Raw genomic sequence first — 18,628 nt, 5'->3', positions numbered from 1 at the left:
TTGGACAAGGTACTTGTGAAAACAGGACAGAATGTGACCAGCAGTCCTTTCACTGCATGCCTCTGTTGCTTAATCCTTTTTGTGCAATATTAAGTATGAAAAGGAAAAATTAATTGCAAAAAGTGGCAAGCAGTACCGTTCAGTGACCTCAGAAAGCAAAAAGGACGAGTCTAATGAAATTGTAGCCTTGGTTTCCTAAGTACTCTTCTCAAAGGGACTCCTGTGCTTCTGGAAGCCTTCTCTTAGAAAGACAGTGGTGAGTGTCAGTGAGCAAGGGTCATGGTTTTTCAAAGACTCTCTTTGACAAATGGTAAATGACTAAACAATAAGCAGAGAACCTGCTGCATTTTTATTGAAAGCAAAATACACATATTAAAACTCTATTCAAAATTTAAGTCTTTTAAACCATAATGATAAAGGTAATATGCAAATGAATGAATAATGTTGTTTCTAAAAAATCAAAAATTAAAAATTAAAATCATTGCTTTAGGGCCTGGGGTGTGAGCTGGGATTGTCCAGTTGTGGTGATTTGCTTGTAAAGACTGGGCCACATTTTTTTTCCAGGCCTCAGTGACAAACAAACAAACAAACAAAAACCATGGATTTAGATAGCTCCAGCTCCTGAGTGGAAGAGAACCCATGACCTTGATCTCATTAGTATTAACTGGGAGTCACTTGAGCTTCATTGTTTCTTCCACCGAAGCCCTTGCCTCCCTTTTCAGTCTTCTTGGTTCTTAGAGCCCAGTGAGAAAATGGTAGTACTTTGCACGTGTTCCGATTAAGGCACCAGTCACTTAAGTCACTTGCTGGAGGTTAATCAGTCAAGGAGGGAACTAGAAATAGCCAAGTTTTCCTGGCTGAGACACCAGGAAGTTTGGTTACCATCCTAAACACCATTATCTCTAATTTCAGTGAATGGTACCATCCACCATTCACCAAGCATCCATGCTAAAACTTTGGTAGTAATCCTTGATTCCTCTCCTTCTCTGATACCCCACATCTAGTCAGTCAGTAAGCCTGGTTGTTTCTCCTGACAAATGTATCCTGAAAGTACTGCTCACTTCTCGACCACCACCTTGGTCCAAGCAGTTGTCAGCTCCCTCGAGGACAGCTACATTCGTCTCCTAGCTGATCTTCCCGCGTTCCTCCTTCCACAGGCTCTTCTCCACATAGCAGTCATAATGCTCTTACGAAAACCTGACTCCTATCACCTCTCCTTCCTGCTCAGCAGTCACACTTAGATCACATCCAGATTTCTCTCCTGCTCTAAGAGACTGCATGTGATCCGGCCCCTGGTCAGCTCCTTCACCCCACAGCCTGCATCACCCCCTTCTCACTCACCTTGACCTTGCTTGTTTCACTTTAAAGTTTTTGTACTTGTTATTGTTTCTTCCTGGAATGCTATTCCTCCCAGAATTCCTGTTATTTCATTTAAGTATCTGTCAAATATTCCCTCTTTAGAGAGGCTCAAACTGACTATTAGCATGCCCTGCCTTATTGTTCTCTTTAGCACATTTAATACTATAAGACTATATGTACATACATATACATTACGTATATATTATATACATATATTTTATATATAATTTTATATATGCTTATTTAAACATGTCTTATACATGCTTATATTATATATAACATATTTTATAAATATATGTGAGCATATGTGTGTATGTGCATATATACATACATACCTTTCTGTCTCCCCCACTAGATAATTAATTTTATTGCATCAAAGACTGGGTCTTTTCATCTCTAACTTTAGCACCTAGAATAGTGTATACCACATCGTAAGTACTTAATAATTATTAGATTTATTGGACAGACAGATGGTTGTTTCCTTAGGATATATTCTTAGATGGGACTTACTTGGTGAATTGGTATGAATTTCACCAACGTTCCCAAATACTTCTACTGGTTTACACTCCCATTAAGCAGGTGCTCTATCTTCTCTCGTATAATTTTTAAATCTTTGCCTTTTCTCAGTGGCAGAAAGTGATACCCCTTAGTAGTTTTAATTTGTACAACTTGGTAAGTCAAGACACTTGTTATCAAAAGACCAAATGTAGGGAAATTTTTACTTCGCATAGGGAATTGGAGACCTTTGGGGTGTCCATTTACCCTGCTGGGAAATTAGCCAAGAAGTGAAAACTCAGCAAAGGAAAAAACCTAAGCAAATTTTTGCTTGAAATGCCTTTTTTTTTAAAGGCTGTTGTCTTTTGCTTTCCTAGGTTACATGCAAAGTTGCAACCTTAAAGAAACTGTATTAAAACAGACTTATTTGTCTGGTTCTGAGCAAGTTTTGCCTATTATGTGCTATGCTTTGTATGGCATTCTTTAACTAAGATATACAAAGATTACCGTCCACTCACCTTTGTCTAACAATGGCAGACCTTCAAGAAAGCATTACTGAGACTGAGCATTCTAAGTCTATACTTGGGCAAAACAGAAGAGCGGTAGGAAGCACTGGCTCAGGATTCAGAAGCCTGTATTTGAATCCATCTCTACCACTTCTTAATTGAATGCCTATAGGAAGTTACTTAATCTTTCTAAGCCTTCGTTGTTTTTCCTTCCTGAACTATTGTGGTTATAAGACAACACTTTGAGAGAGAGAAACATACCACTATCTGCAAGATGATTTGTAACATATATATCTGACAAAGGACTCCTGTTTGGACTATATAAAGAATTCCTATAAAGCAATAAGAAAAAAGCTGAGAATCCTTTTTTTTTAATGAGCAAAAGATTTGACCTAGCACTTCACAAAAGAAGATACGCAATTAGCCTATAAAAATATGCAAAGGTGTTCCACAGCATTAGTCATTAGGGAAATACAAATTAGAACCACAATAAGATACCACTACACCCTCATCAGGACAGCTAAATCAAAAGGACTGACAATACTGATACCATGTGTTAGAATGTAGAATAATTGGAATTCTCATACTTTACTGGTAGGAATATAAATCAGTTCAACCATTTTAGAAAACTCTTCAGAATCTACTGAAGATATATATAGATATGTAGGTGTATACACACACACACATGCATACACACACAAATATATATATATATACACCTAGCAATTATATGCCCATGTATGTATGTATATATGTGTATGTATATATACCATAAATGAGTATTTATGTCTACCAAAAACATGTATAAGAATGTTTATAGTAGCATTACTCAAAATAGCCAAAAACTGAAAACACATTTCAAATGCTTCTTAGTAGTAAAATAGATAGATAAATTGTGGCATAGTCATGCAGTGAATACTATCCAGCCAATACAAAAAAATATAAACTCCTATGGATAGACATAATGTTGAGTGAAAGAAGACAGGCACAAAAGAATATATATTGGGTGATTCCATTTATATGAAGTTCAAAAATAGGCAAAACTGATCTAAGTTGATAGAGATGAGAACCATGGTTATCTTTGGGGGGGGTGCATCAACAGATTAGGGGTTCAAGGGAGCCTTCTAAGATGGTAGAAATATTCTATATCTTTATATCTTGTATATCAATATCTCTTATATTCTATATACCTTATATCTTATGTTTACACAAATGTATACATTTGTTAAATTCATTAAATTTAATGTACCTTACAGTATATAAGTTATACCTCAATAAAAAATTAAAAAGATACAGATAGTAACAGTATCTACCGCATTAGAGTGTATGAAAAATAAATGAGATAATGAATATAAGTTCTTATCATAGTGCTTGGTCTATAGTGAGGATTCAGTTAGCATCAGCTATTGATTTGTGATTATTATTTCTACTTAAATGATCACTCTAAGATATAACTGCCTGGAGCAGCTATTAGGCCAATTTTTTGTTCTACATAAAAGCAAACTTCTTGAAATACGGATTGAGCTCCTGCATTCAGCTTCTAAGACCCACACTCCAACCAACTTAACAATATTAGCTGTGTATAAAAAGAAGCTTGTTACTGTGGCAAAGTTCTTATTTAGTGTAAAAATTTCAACTCCCAAAAATGCATTTAGTTCAAGAGTTTTATTCCCATTTAGAATTAAGAATTTTTAAAACATTACTTTAAAACACAAATTTCATTTTCATCATTAATATTATGAAAAGCTATTCAATCCCTTTAATATAAAAAGAAATGCAAATCAAATTGACAATGAGATACTATATTTCATGTGTCAGATTGGCAAAAACAATGGGTGATTAGGCTGGTAAAGGTACAGGGAAGCCAGCAATCTCCTACAAAGCTCTATGAGTATTAATTTGTATAACCATCTAGGGGACACTTTGGCAATGTGCACCACAAGCTCGAAAATGTACATAGTCTTTGTCCCAGAAATTCCTCTTCAAAGTTTACCTCTTGAGCAAACTATTAGACAGTATACAGAGATGTCTATACACAATGCTGTTTATATAAATGGTTTACTGAACACAAGAATTCAGTAGAGTACAAATAAGAGTGCCTGTATACTCTGTTGAATATTCCTTTCTCATTCCTCAAAGACATTGTCAGATATTAGAAAGTCTGATCTTATTTGAGGCTTCAGGCTCTTATCCAATTAAACATTCCCTTCCTCCTGACTCTTTCTTTTCCATCATATCATTTCCAATTCTTGCACTTTCCAGTTGTTAGGGATGGGAGACGTAATTAGAGAGGGGCAGGAAAGAGCAATTGTCTTTTTACTTAAGGACAATCATTGTTGCCTTCTGCATGATAGGTGTCCAGATGCTTCTCAAGGACCACATATAAGATCTTCATGTGCTTCTTCCAATCCTTCTTCAGTCCCCACCACCAGAGGTCCACTCCTCAGGCTCTTGCTGCCAGCATCCTGGTGGCATCCTACTACATGTGCCATCTGGTGCTTTACAGAAAAAGTTTGCTGACTTTTATTTTAGATGATAAAGTCATGGGTGATTTTAATTTTTTAAAATACTTTTCTGACTATATTTTCTACATCCAGCATAAATTTATTATACAAAATATGTATTTGTTATTAAACCATTGAAACCTGATTAGAAAAAAACTTCTTATATTGATAACATTAAACTCAAGAGTAAACCTTATTAAGTGGAATCATAAATATTTGAATATAGCTTCCAAAGTTCTATGTCAAAATAAGAACTGCAATGTAGTTAGAATATTATTTTAATTGTTTTTAAAATTAAGGCCTATAAATGGACATGATTCTTCTAGTTACCAGAAAGATTAGTTTCTAAAAACCGCTTTCAGAACTTCTGGCATGTTCTTTTCATCTTCTGTGCTAGCATATTAGCCCTCTGAGGCTGAATTTGAGTAAAATCATGCTAAGCTGGAAAAACAGGTGGGTTAACTGGGGTTAAAGTTTTGGAGTAAAAAATAAGGGTGACACACAAAGATTGAAGACTGATTTCCTTCTCATGGTTTACCAACTAGATATGAAAACTCTTCCCAAAAAAGGAGTTTTCAAAATGTTTAAAGCTTTGGGAAATAAGTGAATCAATGTGGGACCTCCCAAGAAAGCCACTTTGAAGAACTAAAGTCACTTCGATGCATAAATTATGGATATTTGTTACAAAGGGCAATTCTGATGTAGCTTAGCAAATTTTGCTTCAAAATCCTGTAGGATAAAACCTTAAAAAAGGTGTTCAAGTAATCAGGAAATAATTAAGGCAGGCAGAAGGCTTGCTAATTAACATTAGGTGAGGGAATACTTGAAAATGGAATTCATATTAACCAGAAGTTCCAGATGACATGCATCTTTATTAAAAGAAACAGAAGTAAACAGTACATTAATTAAACTTTCAAATATACAAAATAAGGCTTTAAAATGCCAGTAAGGAAAGAGAAATAATACAATGGATTTTGATAAAAATATCAAGCAATTAAAATGAGAAATAATAAAATTATGCTTTGATGCTTATAAGTTTACCCATGCAGAAAGAATGCCACAATTTAAATAAATTATTGCATCAAGGACTTCCTGATTGTTGGATCGATCATCTTGACTAGCTAGTAGCAATACAGTGGTGGAATTCCCTGATTATCATGGAGCCATTTACACATTTCCAAAGTCAAAATATGTCCCTAATAGTCTCAAAGATTAAGACTCTGGCCTCTCCAGGGCATAAAAACTAAAACATAATTTATCTAAATATTAAATCATGTAAATGCTAAACACTCCATACCTCTTAATATTTTTAAAAGGGAAACAGCTATCCTTAGTATCTATTTTAATTGGTTTAAAGATATTCTCTGCCTTCTGACGCAGTTCATCTTTATAATAATATCTCCCATTACACCTGCCGCCATCACCTATGCCCACCATTACCTTATGCCAGGTATTCACCAGCAGACCCCAACTTTCTAACACCTAAGCATTTCTTCACATTTCCTCTTCTAACCACTCACTTCCTAGTCCTTTTCACCTTTCATGCTTTATCTAAATCCGATCTTCAAATCCATCTTCAAAACTTAGCCCAAACGTCACTTTGTTTATGAAAAATGTCTCTTTCTTTCTAACCAGGAGTAATTATTTCCAACTCTATGCTCTCATGCCTCTTGCCAGTTTCTATCATAAATTAGAGATCTGTGAATGACTATCTCATTTCCCCTGCTAAACTGTTACTTTCTTAAAGTCTACATTACCGTTTTTACTATTCTCTGCAGCGGCTAGCACATTGTCAGCAAGTAGCATATTATTAATATGCATTTGTTAGGGAATAAATGACCTCTTTTGAAAAGGAGATAGAAAAAGGAAATCTGATTAATTTTTCTTGAAGAAATGAGGATAGAGAGAAAAAGGTATAATTTTGTCCATCTTCTCAATGGAACCTGAATCAGATTATTGTTGAATAGCATAGGTATTTTCGTTTAAGGCAAATATGCTTTAAAACTAAACTATAATTGTAAAACAAAGCAACAGCTTTTTCACATCTTCAGGTGACTATTGTACACCTTTTGTAATGTTAATGCCATATGAAGTCCTCCCTGTATGTGGGAAGATTAATACATTACAAGGTGAATAATCAGAGAAAACACCACGCTTATTTATGCTACCTACTAATCTGTGGGACTTTATTTAATATTGATGGGCCTCAGTTTCCACATCTTTAAGGTAGGAGTAATTGTTTTCAGCTTTACCTTTTTCACAAGTTTATTGTAAGAGCTAAAAAATGATGTAAGTGTTAGCACTTGGTAAGTTCTAGATAAAAGTAAGAGTATATGAGGGAGATGAACAGTTCCAAGGTAGCTAGGGCAATTAACAATAAATTTTCAGTTTCAATTCCTTTTCTCTCTTAATGAGAGTTTATCAGCATATCTATAGACATTTTCTAAGATCCCTGTCTCTACTAGGATTAAATTTGTGATGGATTTTGCAGCTGCCTTAGAAATTCCAGCTTCTTTCCCAAAGGAGCCACTGAACAGAGCGTCTTGAATAGCACATCAACTCTGAAGTGTTAGATTCTGTTAAAGTCACTCTGACCTTTCTTATGGCCTACACATGGGCCTTGAGGATTATAAGCGTTTAGCAACTACATGATCAAAATGCCAAAATGTTTGTAAATAATTTGGCTAATCCTCATTTTGTGCCTATGGTTAATGTCATTATTGGAAACTTATGATTCAGATTTGCAGTAATTAATAAGTATAATAAATGAAATCTTTTCATCTTGTATTTTGGATAAATGGCATTGCCACTCAGACAGCATCAAAAACTTCACCAATCGTAACCAAAATAAACCATGTTTCTTCCCTCCACTCTGCCCCACACCCCAAGTTTAAAATTTTAACTTGGTGTAAAAATTGAATTTTAAATTTATGTTATGTCATAATTAAAACATGAGTAGTCAAATGAAACTACTATTGCATGTCTTACTTATTTCCTGTTACCATCACATCATGTAATCGATTGAAAGGTAGCTGGTTTTCCTATGTATTAAAGGAACATAATTTACAACTCAAGCATATCAGATGGAAAACTACCGGCTGCAAGTGAGAAAACAAAGTCATTTTTCAGAAGTCATCATGATCTTGGGGTGACCTGATATAGAAGCCAATGCCAAGGAGTTCTTTTTTAATTAAGTTCAATGAACTAAAATCTGTACTGGCATCAAAACTACATCTAGAAATCAAATTTCTAAATTAACACAATAGTGTAAACCGACTATATGTCAATAAAAAAGAGAAATCAAATTTCTACTTTTAATTCCTTTGTGTCAGTTTATCTGTGTTCATGTGATATACTAGGCCTTAACATTCTCTCTGTGTGTCTCTCTTAGAAGATAAAGGGAAGTTAAGAGTCAGCATTTCCAGTCCAGCAACAAGCTCTGAAGGTGGCTCCTTTCTCCTCAGAACTGGCACGACACCCCTGCCACCTGGAGCAGCCACTTCTCCCTCCAAGAGCACAAATGGAGCTTCTGGTAGTGTTTCTGAATCAGAAGAAGAAAAAGCCAAAAAACTACTTTATTGTTCACTATGCAAAGTGGCTGTGAACTCCCTGTCACAGCTAGAGGCACACAACACAGGTGAGCAGCTCTCGTCTGAACTTAAACAATGTTTGTAACAAAACCCAACTTTTCCCATCAGAATACTTTATCTGTTGTTCAGACGTTAGGTTCGTTCAGTCTTCTCTACTTTTTTGATTCAAAGGTGTGATTCTTAAGAAAAGTATGATAGTAGTGACTTTGGAAACAGCAAGGCAAAATCAGGTTGAAGATAAAACTTGTCTTATTCTTTATTGTCTCAAAAGCATATAATATAATACCCAAAACTCATTGTGATGAAGTGATAGAAATGAAGGTAAATATCCATGTACAATGTTCACTGCAACACACTTCTAAGAGGAAAAAAAATGGAAATAACTAAAAGTCCTTCACTAGGGAAATGTTGAGCAAATTATAGTAACCCAATATGATAGATAGAACTCAGCCATTAAAACATAATTATAAGAAAATATGTATATGATTTGATATGTGAAAATTTCAGGATATTTAATTAGCATGAGCCCCGTTTTGAAAGTATATATTTTTTAAGTTTACCAAGAAAAGAATCTGAAAAGAAATACACTAAAATGATAATAGTGGTTATCTTTGGAGGGTGAAAATAGAAATAGTCTATATTTTCTTATGCTCCTCTATATTTTCCTTATTTTTTTATTAGATATTCATAGTTTTCCATTTTTTACAATGAAAAAGTGTTAAATCTATAATCAGCATTAAAATGGTCACTAAAAGAAAGTTGTGGGAAATTCAGCCTGAAGATTAACTTCTCAAAAGCTTCTTATAGCTCTTAAATAGCTATTTAATACATGTTTCTTTCTTTCTTAGGATCTAAACATAAGACCATGGTTGAAGCTCGCAATGGGGCTGGTCCAATTAAGTCCTATCCTAGACCTGGATCAAGATTAAAGATGCAAAATGGCAGTAAGGGGTCAGGACTACAGAACAAGACATTTCATTGTGAAATCTGTGATGTTCACGTTAATTCAGAAATTCAACTCAAACAGGTAAATGTATCCTGAATTAGTAGCCACTGTGGCTGGGTGTCACCCCTTGACTATGCATCTCCTAATCTATATGATGGTTCTTACTGTGCTAACAAATAAATATACTAGCCTTTATAGAATGCCTAAAATGTACAACGTGCAGGTGCTTTGTGGAAGAAAAAGTTAGTACCAAACATTTGTGCACCTACTGTTACCCCAAAAGGGGGAAGGGAAAAGACCCCAGTTCTTGTCATGCCAGAAAGATAAGAATTCAGACAGGAGACAGAAGTGTTGTGTAGCAAAAGGTTTTAAAAGTTTTATTTAGCAAAGGGAAAGTATACCTCCAGGAGGGAGGCAGGCTGATCCAAGGGCGGATAGCAGTGGTCTTTGTTTGCCCCTTCTCTTATACCCTGGCTTTGAGGTGGTCTTTTAATTGATGGACGGCTCCTGCCCCTGGAGTGCTTAGTCATGCTTGTCCCCTTTTGTGCATATCCTTACCTGTGATGCACACAGAAAAACCCATGGCAGGGCGGGGCCTAAACCACAATGCTAATTATATTACAGTGAGCACTGCGACATGCCCAGTTAGGTCCTTGTTGCGCAGCTGCAGGCTTCTAACCAGTTTCTTGCCAGCACTCATTTAGAGGAAGTAAAGCCCCTTTAGCTGAAGGTGGGCATACTGCCATCTTCCAGACCAACCTCCCTCTCCTCCACCTTATCTGCCTGGTGCCGCCACTTATCTAACTACCTAACACTACTATTATTACTCTATGTCAGACTCCAGGCTCGGTGTTAGACAGATGAGCACAGCAGTCACCTGGAGCTGACAGGCGAGCAGGAACTTCTAAGACAGTACACGTTCAGCCTGTCTTCCAAGGACCCAAAATCTGCTTAGGGAGACAGACTCATCAGTCACGGTGGTAATACCAGGCAAAGTTGGGTAAGTGCTATAGAGAAAGGAAAGGAAGAAAGGCGTTGCAACAGAGTAGAACCGTGGAACTGTGGACATAGAACTGGGAATGAAGGAACCAGTGACCTCTGTCTAGGAAATATATTTCACACGGAATGAAACTCACCTGTAGATTCAGCTAATGCATCAAATTTTTTTCAGCACATTTCTAGCCGAAGGCATAAGGATCGAGTTGCAGGGAAACCACTGAAGCCGAAGTACAGCCCTTACAACAAACTCCAGAGGAGCCCAAGCATTTTAGCAGTAAGTTCCCCTTGCTTGCTCAGCTGCTTTCTGGAGCAGCCTTGCTGTAGGTAAGGAGGGCCTAGGGATTATTTGGTCCTGAAACGGTTTTGAATTTAAAAGCCCTCATAGAAGTTTTAGAGTGGACTTAACCCCTGCTGGAGAACACCTGGAAGAGCCCTTCCTTAGAAAAGAGAAACTGAATCTCTTTAAAGGCTAACACCTTATGCGTTACCAGGACCTTTTCAAGAGATTACCTTCTTCAGCATATGAAGAAATGGGCTCAGGAATAAGGCACTGATGCCTGAGGAATCCTGGGAGTGCTGAACCTGGGGAAGGGGTTGCTTCCCTAAAACAACATCCACCTATTTCCTGTCCTCCTCCTCCTTTCTAGGGTGTCATCCATCTCTCTCTCTCCCTTCTCCCCTCCTCCTGCCCAGAAAGTACAGTGGGTGTGTGTATTGCTCTCTCCTTCCCTGTCTAGCAGGCAATGTTGACAGTCAGCCTGTCTTACCTGCTCTCAATATGTGCTATTTTCATTTTCTTTGCAAAAATACCAATGGGATCCAGCAATAGATGTCATATAAATACCCAGATGGATGGATTTCCTAATTTCCCTGGGACTCGGCCCAGTGTGGTACTCTGTCTGAGGCTGAAAGCTGGGATTGGCCAGCTGGAGACAATACTGACAATACCTCCAGCTTTTGCAAAGCCCCCATCAATGCTGCAAGCAGGTGTTATGTGCATTAGGCAAATCCAGCTTGCAGAGCTCTTCCTGATTGCAAAAGAGAGGAATTAAGGATTGATTTCTTACTTCATTGGCAGATTCCACCTTGGCGTTCCTTCAAATAGAGGAAGTTTCTAGCCCACTTACAATCATTCCCAAGGACAGAAATCTGACGAGCTGCAGTTTTTCAAGGAATACTTTTTAAGTGGTGAGAGAGAAAGTGTAAACTGACTTTTTTTCATGACTCTTCATGAGTTCTTAATGTCCTGAGCCCGTTACCTAACCCAGTGTGGCTTTTTAAAAATGTGAAGTGAAGGGTAACGCAGATTCTCCAAAAAGGCTGCATTGTGGTTTAAGACAAGTTAGAATTTTGAATTGAGCTAAGCAGGAAACCTTCTGGGTATGTTTGTTTTTCCCTTGGGAGCAGCAGCATAAATAGCTTTAGTATCTATTTAGAGAGGCTTTCCAGTGTCCTGGTGCCCAGGGGCAAAGACCACCAGAAGAGTGGAAATGGAAGCAAATCAAAGTCAAGGTATGCCAAGAGCCTTGGAAACCAGCTTTGTAAAAATAATCATTTCTTGACTTCTGAGAGTAGAGCTTTTGACATCTTGACTTTCTTATATGTTGGCCTTTTACATATGAACATCTGTCTGTGATGCTGTTAATTCAAAACAATCTCCCCACCCCATTCCTGGTTTTTCCCTCTCTTAGGCAAAACTTGCATTCCAGAAAGACATGATGAAGCCTTTGGCCCCGGCCTTCCTGTCCTCGCCCCTGGCGGCGGCGGCGGCGGTGTCCACCGCGCTGTCCCTGCCGCCCCGGCCGTCGGCCTCGCTCTTCCAGGCTCCGGCCATACCTCCAGCTCTCCTGCGGCCGGGCCACGGCCCCATCCGCGCCACCCCTGCCTCCATCCTCTTCGCTCCCTACTAATGTCTGCCAGTCCCAGACGGTTGAGGCCAGTAGGAAAGTGGAGAAGGAAAGCCAAAAGGATTCAGCACTTTGAGCATTTGGGGTCACAGCGTCCCCACCCACCCGGCCACAAAGTGCGGAGCGCCGCCCCAGCCCCGACTCCAAAGAGTTATCCCTCACGAGACTGGAGAGTGCTTTCAGGGGCGCCTCCTGTCATTTCTGAATCTGAGCAGCCCAGGCTTTATCTCCCCGTTTCCCTCCCCTGCCCTACCCTACCCCATTCAATATGTATAGCGGAGGTATTTGGTTTCTTGCAAATGTATTGGTCAGAAAAAATATATATACATATATATCATTCTCTGACTTATTTTTTCCATGGGTGTGATCTGGCTTAGAAACAATATGGAATCTTTTCCTGACAGACTTGAAAACTAGGGTCTTCCTCACAACGTCTGTAAATAATCCTGGAATCCAACTGGGCACATTCTAGTGTGGAACAAAAATAGATGAACACAAGTGCTTACTTGTGGACCCCATCTTACCGACGGATCGCAGCGTTTTCTTTTCCGTGTACTATTGTTGACAGGGATTGTGTACTGTTTTAGACCCAAGTGCTGTTGTATCCTGTGTAGTACTAGACCTGTATCTCTTGTCTGAATTAAACATTTTTAGTTGCTGTGTAAATGTTAGGAAGCCAAGTAGCTTTGAATTTTCTCTTTAAGAGAACAAAAGATAAAGTAATGTATTTTCTTTATTTTACATTTTATTTGATGATATTTAAACGAAATAGAAAGCCATATAACATAGCTCTAATTACTACCTGTCTGCTATTTTTGTTTAACTTATTTTGTAGCTTCCTCACCATTTGGAGTTGCTAAGCAAATGTATACAAACAGAAAAAGAGCTTCCTAAATTGCACATTTTTGCACCTCTTGTGCATTCTGCAAGAAGACAATGAATCCATGTATTTCTATGTAATTATCTTCTTCATTTTTAACCTGTTTTCATTTGTAATGATGCTACATAAATTTGTGGCTCCCTAATGCAATAATGTACAGAAGATAAAAAATTTATAATTGAACAACTTGTCTTTCTGTTCACTGAATATGTTGCAGGTCGTACTCCCGTGCCCCCCTTTCTAAGCTGATATCAACAAGACTGGAATGTTTGTGATTATCAGGGGCAAGAGGTATCATAAAATAGCAAAATAGAGTGAACTCTTTTACAGCATCTATATCTGCAATCTGTAAATGGTAAAATGTCTGTGTATTTTTTTAAATGTACCTTTTCAATAAAAGTACAAAAAATAAAAATCTGTTTGTATTTTCAAAGTAATTTTCTCTCAAGACACCTCCAATTTGAAATCATCTGTTGAAGGATTTTCAGTAGGTGCAAAAATTGCTTCTTACATATTTAGCATTTTCAGTTCTTATTTGCAGCCTATTTATTTGTCATGTTTATTCATTACTGTTCACAGCATCTGCATGAATCGAGACTTTACTGCTGTTTTCCCTCTGAATCTCTAAGAAGTTGAGCCAAAATTGTGAGTGTGGCCCCAAATTGTGAGTTTTAGCCACCTGCCAAAAATTTGTGATACAATTTTTAAACATTCTGGGAGTTTCCTAAATCCCTAGCTCGTCTTTTATTCCTGTCCAAGGCAATAATGATCTCTTTTTAGAGAATTTGATTCCATTCCTCCCCCTTTGACCTTCTCTAATCATTCCACCCTTCTTTTCTTCCACCTCACTCGGTTTTTAAGTGTAAAGAGCAATATATCACTGCTTTTTCTAGTTATCTGCTTAATGAGCTACTCCAATGCATAACGGCTTCAAATAAAACCATTTTATTATATCACGATTTCAGGGGTCGGGAATTCCAGCAAGGCTTGGCTGGGCTGTTCTGTTCCCTAAGTCCTCAATAAAAGGTCCCTAGGTGGTATTCGGCTGGTGGATGGACTGGGCTGGAGGCCCACGTTGGCTTTGCTCATATGTTTGCCTGGATGGAGGAGCTGGAGGGCTGAACTCTAATGGGCTTTCGGGCGGTCTCCCCAGCTAAGTGATCTCAGGTAGTTATATAGTAACTCAGGGCTCCCAGAGAGAGCGTTTTCAGAGGTTCTGGGTAGGAGTCAAAAGTCTTCCTATAAAATTGTCTTGAAACTCCCAGCATGTCACTTATGCTGCATTCTATTGATCAAGCAAGTCACTGAGGCCAATCCAAATTCAAAGGAAAAGAGATTATTCACTTTTCAACGTGAAGAAAACCAAAGAATTTGTGGCCATCTTTAGTCTATTGCTCTGTTATAGAATTTTGAGGGAAGTGGTAACAAAGCTATTATAGATCCGCTTTCCCCATTTTAAGCCCAAAAACCATGTCAGTTTTTTAAGGTGAGAAAAATTGGGGTGGGAGTAGGACCTAAATTCTCATTTCTAAAAAATTAAGGCAAGTGGCTGGCTGTGCAGCTATGATACGGAGCAACAGTATCACAGACTTCCTCTATCAAAGAGTTAATCCAACTGTTTGAAAATTGTTGACCTCAAGATTCTAGGCTTACAATCAGGTTAGTTTCAGACTCTATTAAGATTCCAGTTTGACATTAAGAATGTGAGGGTTTTTTCAATATGAGTCATTTGAACTCTTACCACTACTAGCTACATTAAACCTTGGTTGGACCTTCAGTCATGCTCTGAAGGAATTGTGTTTCAGTTTAACTCTTTGGAGAAGCTTTCTTTTTAAAACAGACACCATTGACAATTATATTTCATTTCTCTTGTATTATTCTATATCTCATTAAATCTTACTACAGTCCTCAAAAAAATTTTAAATGTCAACATTTAAATAGACCCAGGAACTTACTGATTATTTTAGAGTTTAAGTTTTCTAAAAATCACCTAAGGGAGAAAGTACAAAACAACAGCAATTAATTAAAATGCAAGGCTCCAAAAGAATCCATGAATAGCTTCAAGCAATGATTTATAAAATACTATTAAACACATATATCTCATCATCCACCCTGATTCTGAGGTGGCAGAGTGGGTCAATCCTGAGGGGGTATACATATTTGAACTATTACCTCTTCCTATGCCAATTGAAGTGGGAAAAGACTACCATTTTTTTTTTTTTTTTTTTACCATTACCATTCTCTACCCTCCACTTATTGGAAAGTTAAAAATGTGCTGCTTACTCTGACATAGCCCAGCTCTGGTCTCTGTGGAATCTGAAAACTGGTCTCAGGATTGCCAGACAAAATATAAAACACCTAGTTAAATTTTGATTTCAGATAAATAATGAACAACTTTTAGTATAATATTTTAATAATTTTCATTATGATATTGCACATAGATTAATATGTTGCATAAATAAATATGCTATATCTGGGACATACTTATACTAAGAGAATATCTGCTGTCTATCTGAAATTCAAATTTAAGTGGCCAGCTTGTATTTTTATTTGCTAAATCTGGCAACCCTTGTCTCAGGAGCATCTCTCTTCTTCTCAAGTACCATAATCCTTCAGCAGAGAAGTGACCTCTTGGGTATTCAGAACTAAGTAATGAGTTTTTTTAAGGCACATTGTGCAATGCACTCACAAATAGGCAGAGGAAGGAACTTGCAATAAGTGAAAGTCAATGAGATATTGACATTGGATAGGACCAGGAGAGGGGAATTTGTAGCTGCAGATGCCTCTAACTTAAAGCTGCACTGATACCTGTTAAGCAAAATTAAAGTATTATAAAACCAAAAAACCCCAAAATTTGCATTTGTATTTTGCACCAAACATATCACCCCCGATTTGTTCCTTCTCTACCCTAAGAGAATTCTTATTTTCTGGAGCATAAATGTTTAGGGTTGGGTAGAATATTTCTCCCAGAAAGTTTTCCCAAGGAAAACTACCCTATAGTTTATATAGTTGAGAAAGAGAACCAAGGGATTCCCACTGGAGAAAAGAACAAAGGAGTAAGAGTTATTAGAACATCAGGTGAAAATCCTGTTGCCCTAAGTCTCCTTTTGGGAGTCTAAAAAGACTCACTGAGGAGAATGAATTTGGGGATGTTTTGAGGAATGGACGCCCGCTGTCTGGGATGCCATCAGACAGAGGGATCATGGAAAGAGGAAAGAGAGGGCCAGAAACTCTTTCAGATAAAGATTAAGTCACGCACACTTGATAAGCACTAGCATCTTCGGGTAACGAGTGGGGGATTTCGTTACACCTCAGTAGGTCTGCCATGTGGATTCTGGCCTCTCTTTACAGTTTTCCTTCCATCAGAACTTTGTTTTGTGAATATGATGGTGCTCAACTAATATCAGAGGTGACATGGCCTCTTTGGGAACGTGTCTGTTTGTGGAACCCTAGTGGGCTGAGTGCTGTGTATGCAAAGGAAAACACCGCAGGGGATGCTCCTCTTTGCCTCCTTCCTTCCTCCAAGTAATTAGCTCTGTGAGAGAATTCATCAGGGGAAGGATGCAGGTTCTCAGCACCTATGGAGTGTGACTGTCAGGCACTGCCCTGATTTATTTGGCTAAAATTTCTAAAGCCAGAGTGACAATATAATATGTTCTACTCCTCACTGAGTCCTCAACCGGCAGCAGAACTCTGGTTATCAGATCGATACCATCTGTGGATGCAATAAAAATATCTTAATGTTACATTATTCATTTTAAGGAAGTCACTTATCTACAGATGATTGGACAAGCTTTTCATTAAGCACCTGTTTTTCATTTTTATTGTAGTGAGAAAAAATAAGGATAGAAGAGAACTAAATAAGAATAATACATATTTTGCACTCAGAAGACCTGAATTGAAACTCTGGTCATGTCCCACACTTGTTAGTTCTGATTTAAGGTAATTTTCCCGGCAACTCAATTTTTTACATATATAAAACAGATACAATGGTACCCAACTCACAGGGTGGTTCTGGGAAGCAAATAAAATTAAACATGCAAAAATATTTCTGTAACTCACAGATTTAGAAAACAAACCTAAGGTTACCATAAGAGAAAGGTGGTGGGGGGATAACTTAAGAGTTTGGGATTAGCAGATACAAACAACTATATACAAAATAGATAAACAAGAACCTACTATATAGCACAGGGAATTATATTCAATATCTTTTAAGAACCTATAATGGAAAAAAATATATGAATAACTGAGTCACTTTGCTGTACATCAGAAACTAACACAACATTGTAAATATGTGTCTATAAAATTTTTTAAATAAAAATTTTTTAATGTTTCTATAAATTAGTTTGCTACACAAATTTTCATAAGTGGATAAATATAAATAATTTTTCTCATTTTAAATTTCTAAATTTTAAGTAAGATTCTCTCAAATTAGCCAACTTTGAGTCTTTAGCATTAACCTAGACTCAGAGAAAAATACATCTATAATGGAGACAAAATTCATTCATTGTAAGTTGATGTTCCTGTTCACAAAGGTATAATACAAATAGAAGTAATACTAAGATAATAAAGCCAAAGTAAATATAGAGTGTGTTTGCATATCACTGATTTGTCTGAATTTTATAAATTTTGTACTCCATATAACAAAAACAGAATTTCAAGTTGTGGAAATCTTTAGGTTGAAAAAAATTACTATTATTCTAAAAGGTAAATTTCTTTCTGATGTAGAAAATTTAAAAACACTATAAAAAGGATTTAAACATACAAGATAAACTAAGAAAATTATTTACAATCTATGTGACCTATACAGCTTCATATCCTTATTATACAGAGAAGTCGTAAAATGAGGTGGGTGGGGAAACTCTTTCAAAAAAGAAAAACAATCCAATAACCAAACAGGCAGAAAGGCAATCCAGAAAAGACAAAATATATACAAATGCTTAATAAATGTGAAAATATACTTGTCACCACTAAAGTAATACAAATGAAATCAACATTTTTTGATCTAACATATTGACAAATTATAAATTTTCTGAACTGCCTAACAGTGTGAGTGGGGAAATAGACCCATTCATGCATTGTTTGTAGTAATAACAATTGCTTTGACTTTTCTGGAATCACATGTATCATCATGTCAATTATCCATAAACTTTGGCCCAGGAATTCTATGTCCAAGATTTTATCCAAAGATATTAACCCTGTAAATTTAAAAAGATGTACACAGAAGTATGTTTCAAAATAGTGAAAAAATGTTCATAGGGAATGAGTAAATAAATTATGGAACTTGTGCAGGGGGAAACAGCACAACCATTTAAAATGATGACATAATTCTGTAACTGCTGACATGAAAAGATGTCCATGATATGTGACCTAGTGGGGGAAATAAAAGGTTACAGTGCATGCTGAATATGATCATATTCGTATTACATTTCAAAATTATAT

The 18,628-nt window shown here is 37.0% G+C and overlaps 1 protein-coding gene across 6 annotated transcripts in view; it reads left to right on the top strand.

The window, feature by feature from the left end:
• The window catches only part of ZNF385B (zinc finger protein 385B), a 367,544-nt gene extending 353,943 nt beyond the window's left edge, over positions 1-13,601 (top strand). For all 6 annotated transcript variants that reach the window (XM_074363979.1, XM_074363980.1, XM_074363981.1 and 3 more), the window contains 4 exons: positions 8,256-8,501; positions 9,303-9,481; positions 10,572-10,673; positions 12,091-13,601. In XM_074363979.1, coding sequence (XP_074220080.1) covers positions 8,256-8,501; positions 9,303-9,481; positions 10,572-10,673; positions 12,091-12,309 — 746 coding nt within the window. In that variant the 3' untranslated portion in view covers positions 12,310-13,601. The remainder of the gene's footprint in view (positions 1-8,255; positions 8,502-9,302; positions 9,482-10,571; positions 10,674-12,090) is intronic.
• The last annotated feature ends 5,027 nt before the right edge of the window (positions 13,602-18,628 follow it).

This window comes from Camelus bactrianus, chromosome 5, assembly GCF_048773025.1.
Source record: "Camelus bactrianus isolate YW-2024 breed Bactrian camel chromosome 5, ASM4877302v1, whole genome shotgun sequence".
Classification (NCBI taxonomy): domain Eukaryota; kingdom Metazoa; phylum Chordata; class Mammalia; order Artiodactyla; family Camelidae; genus Camelus; species Camelus bactrianus.
Note: the sequence above shows the minus strand (reverse complement) of the source record. Positions and strands in the feature narration are given on the sequence as shown.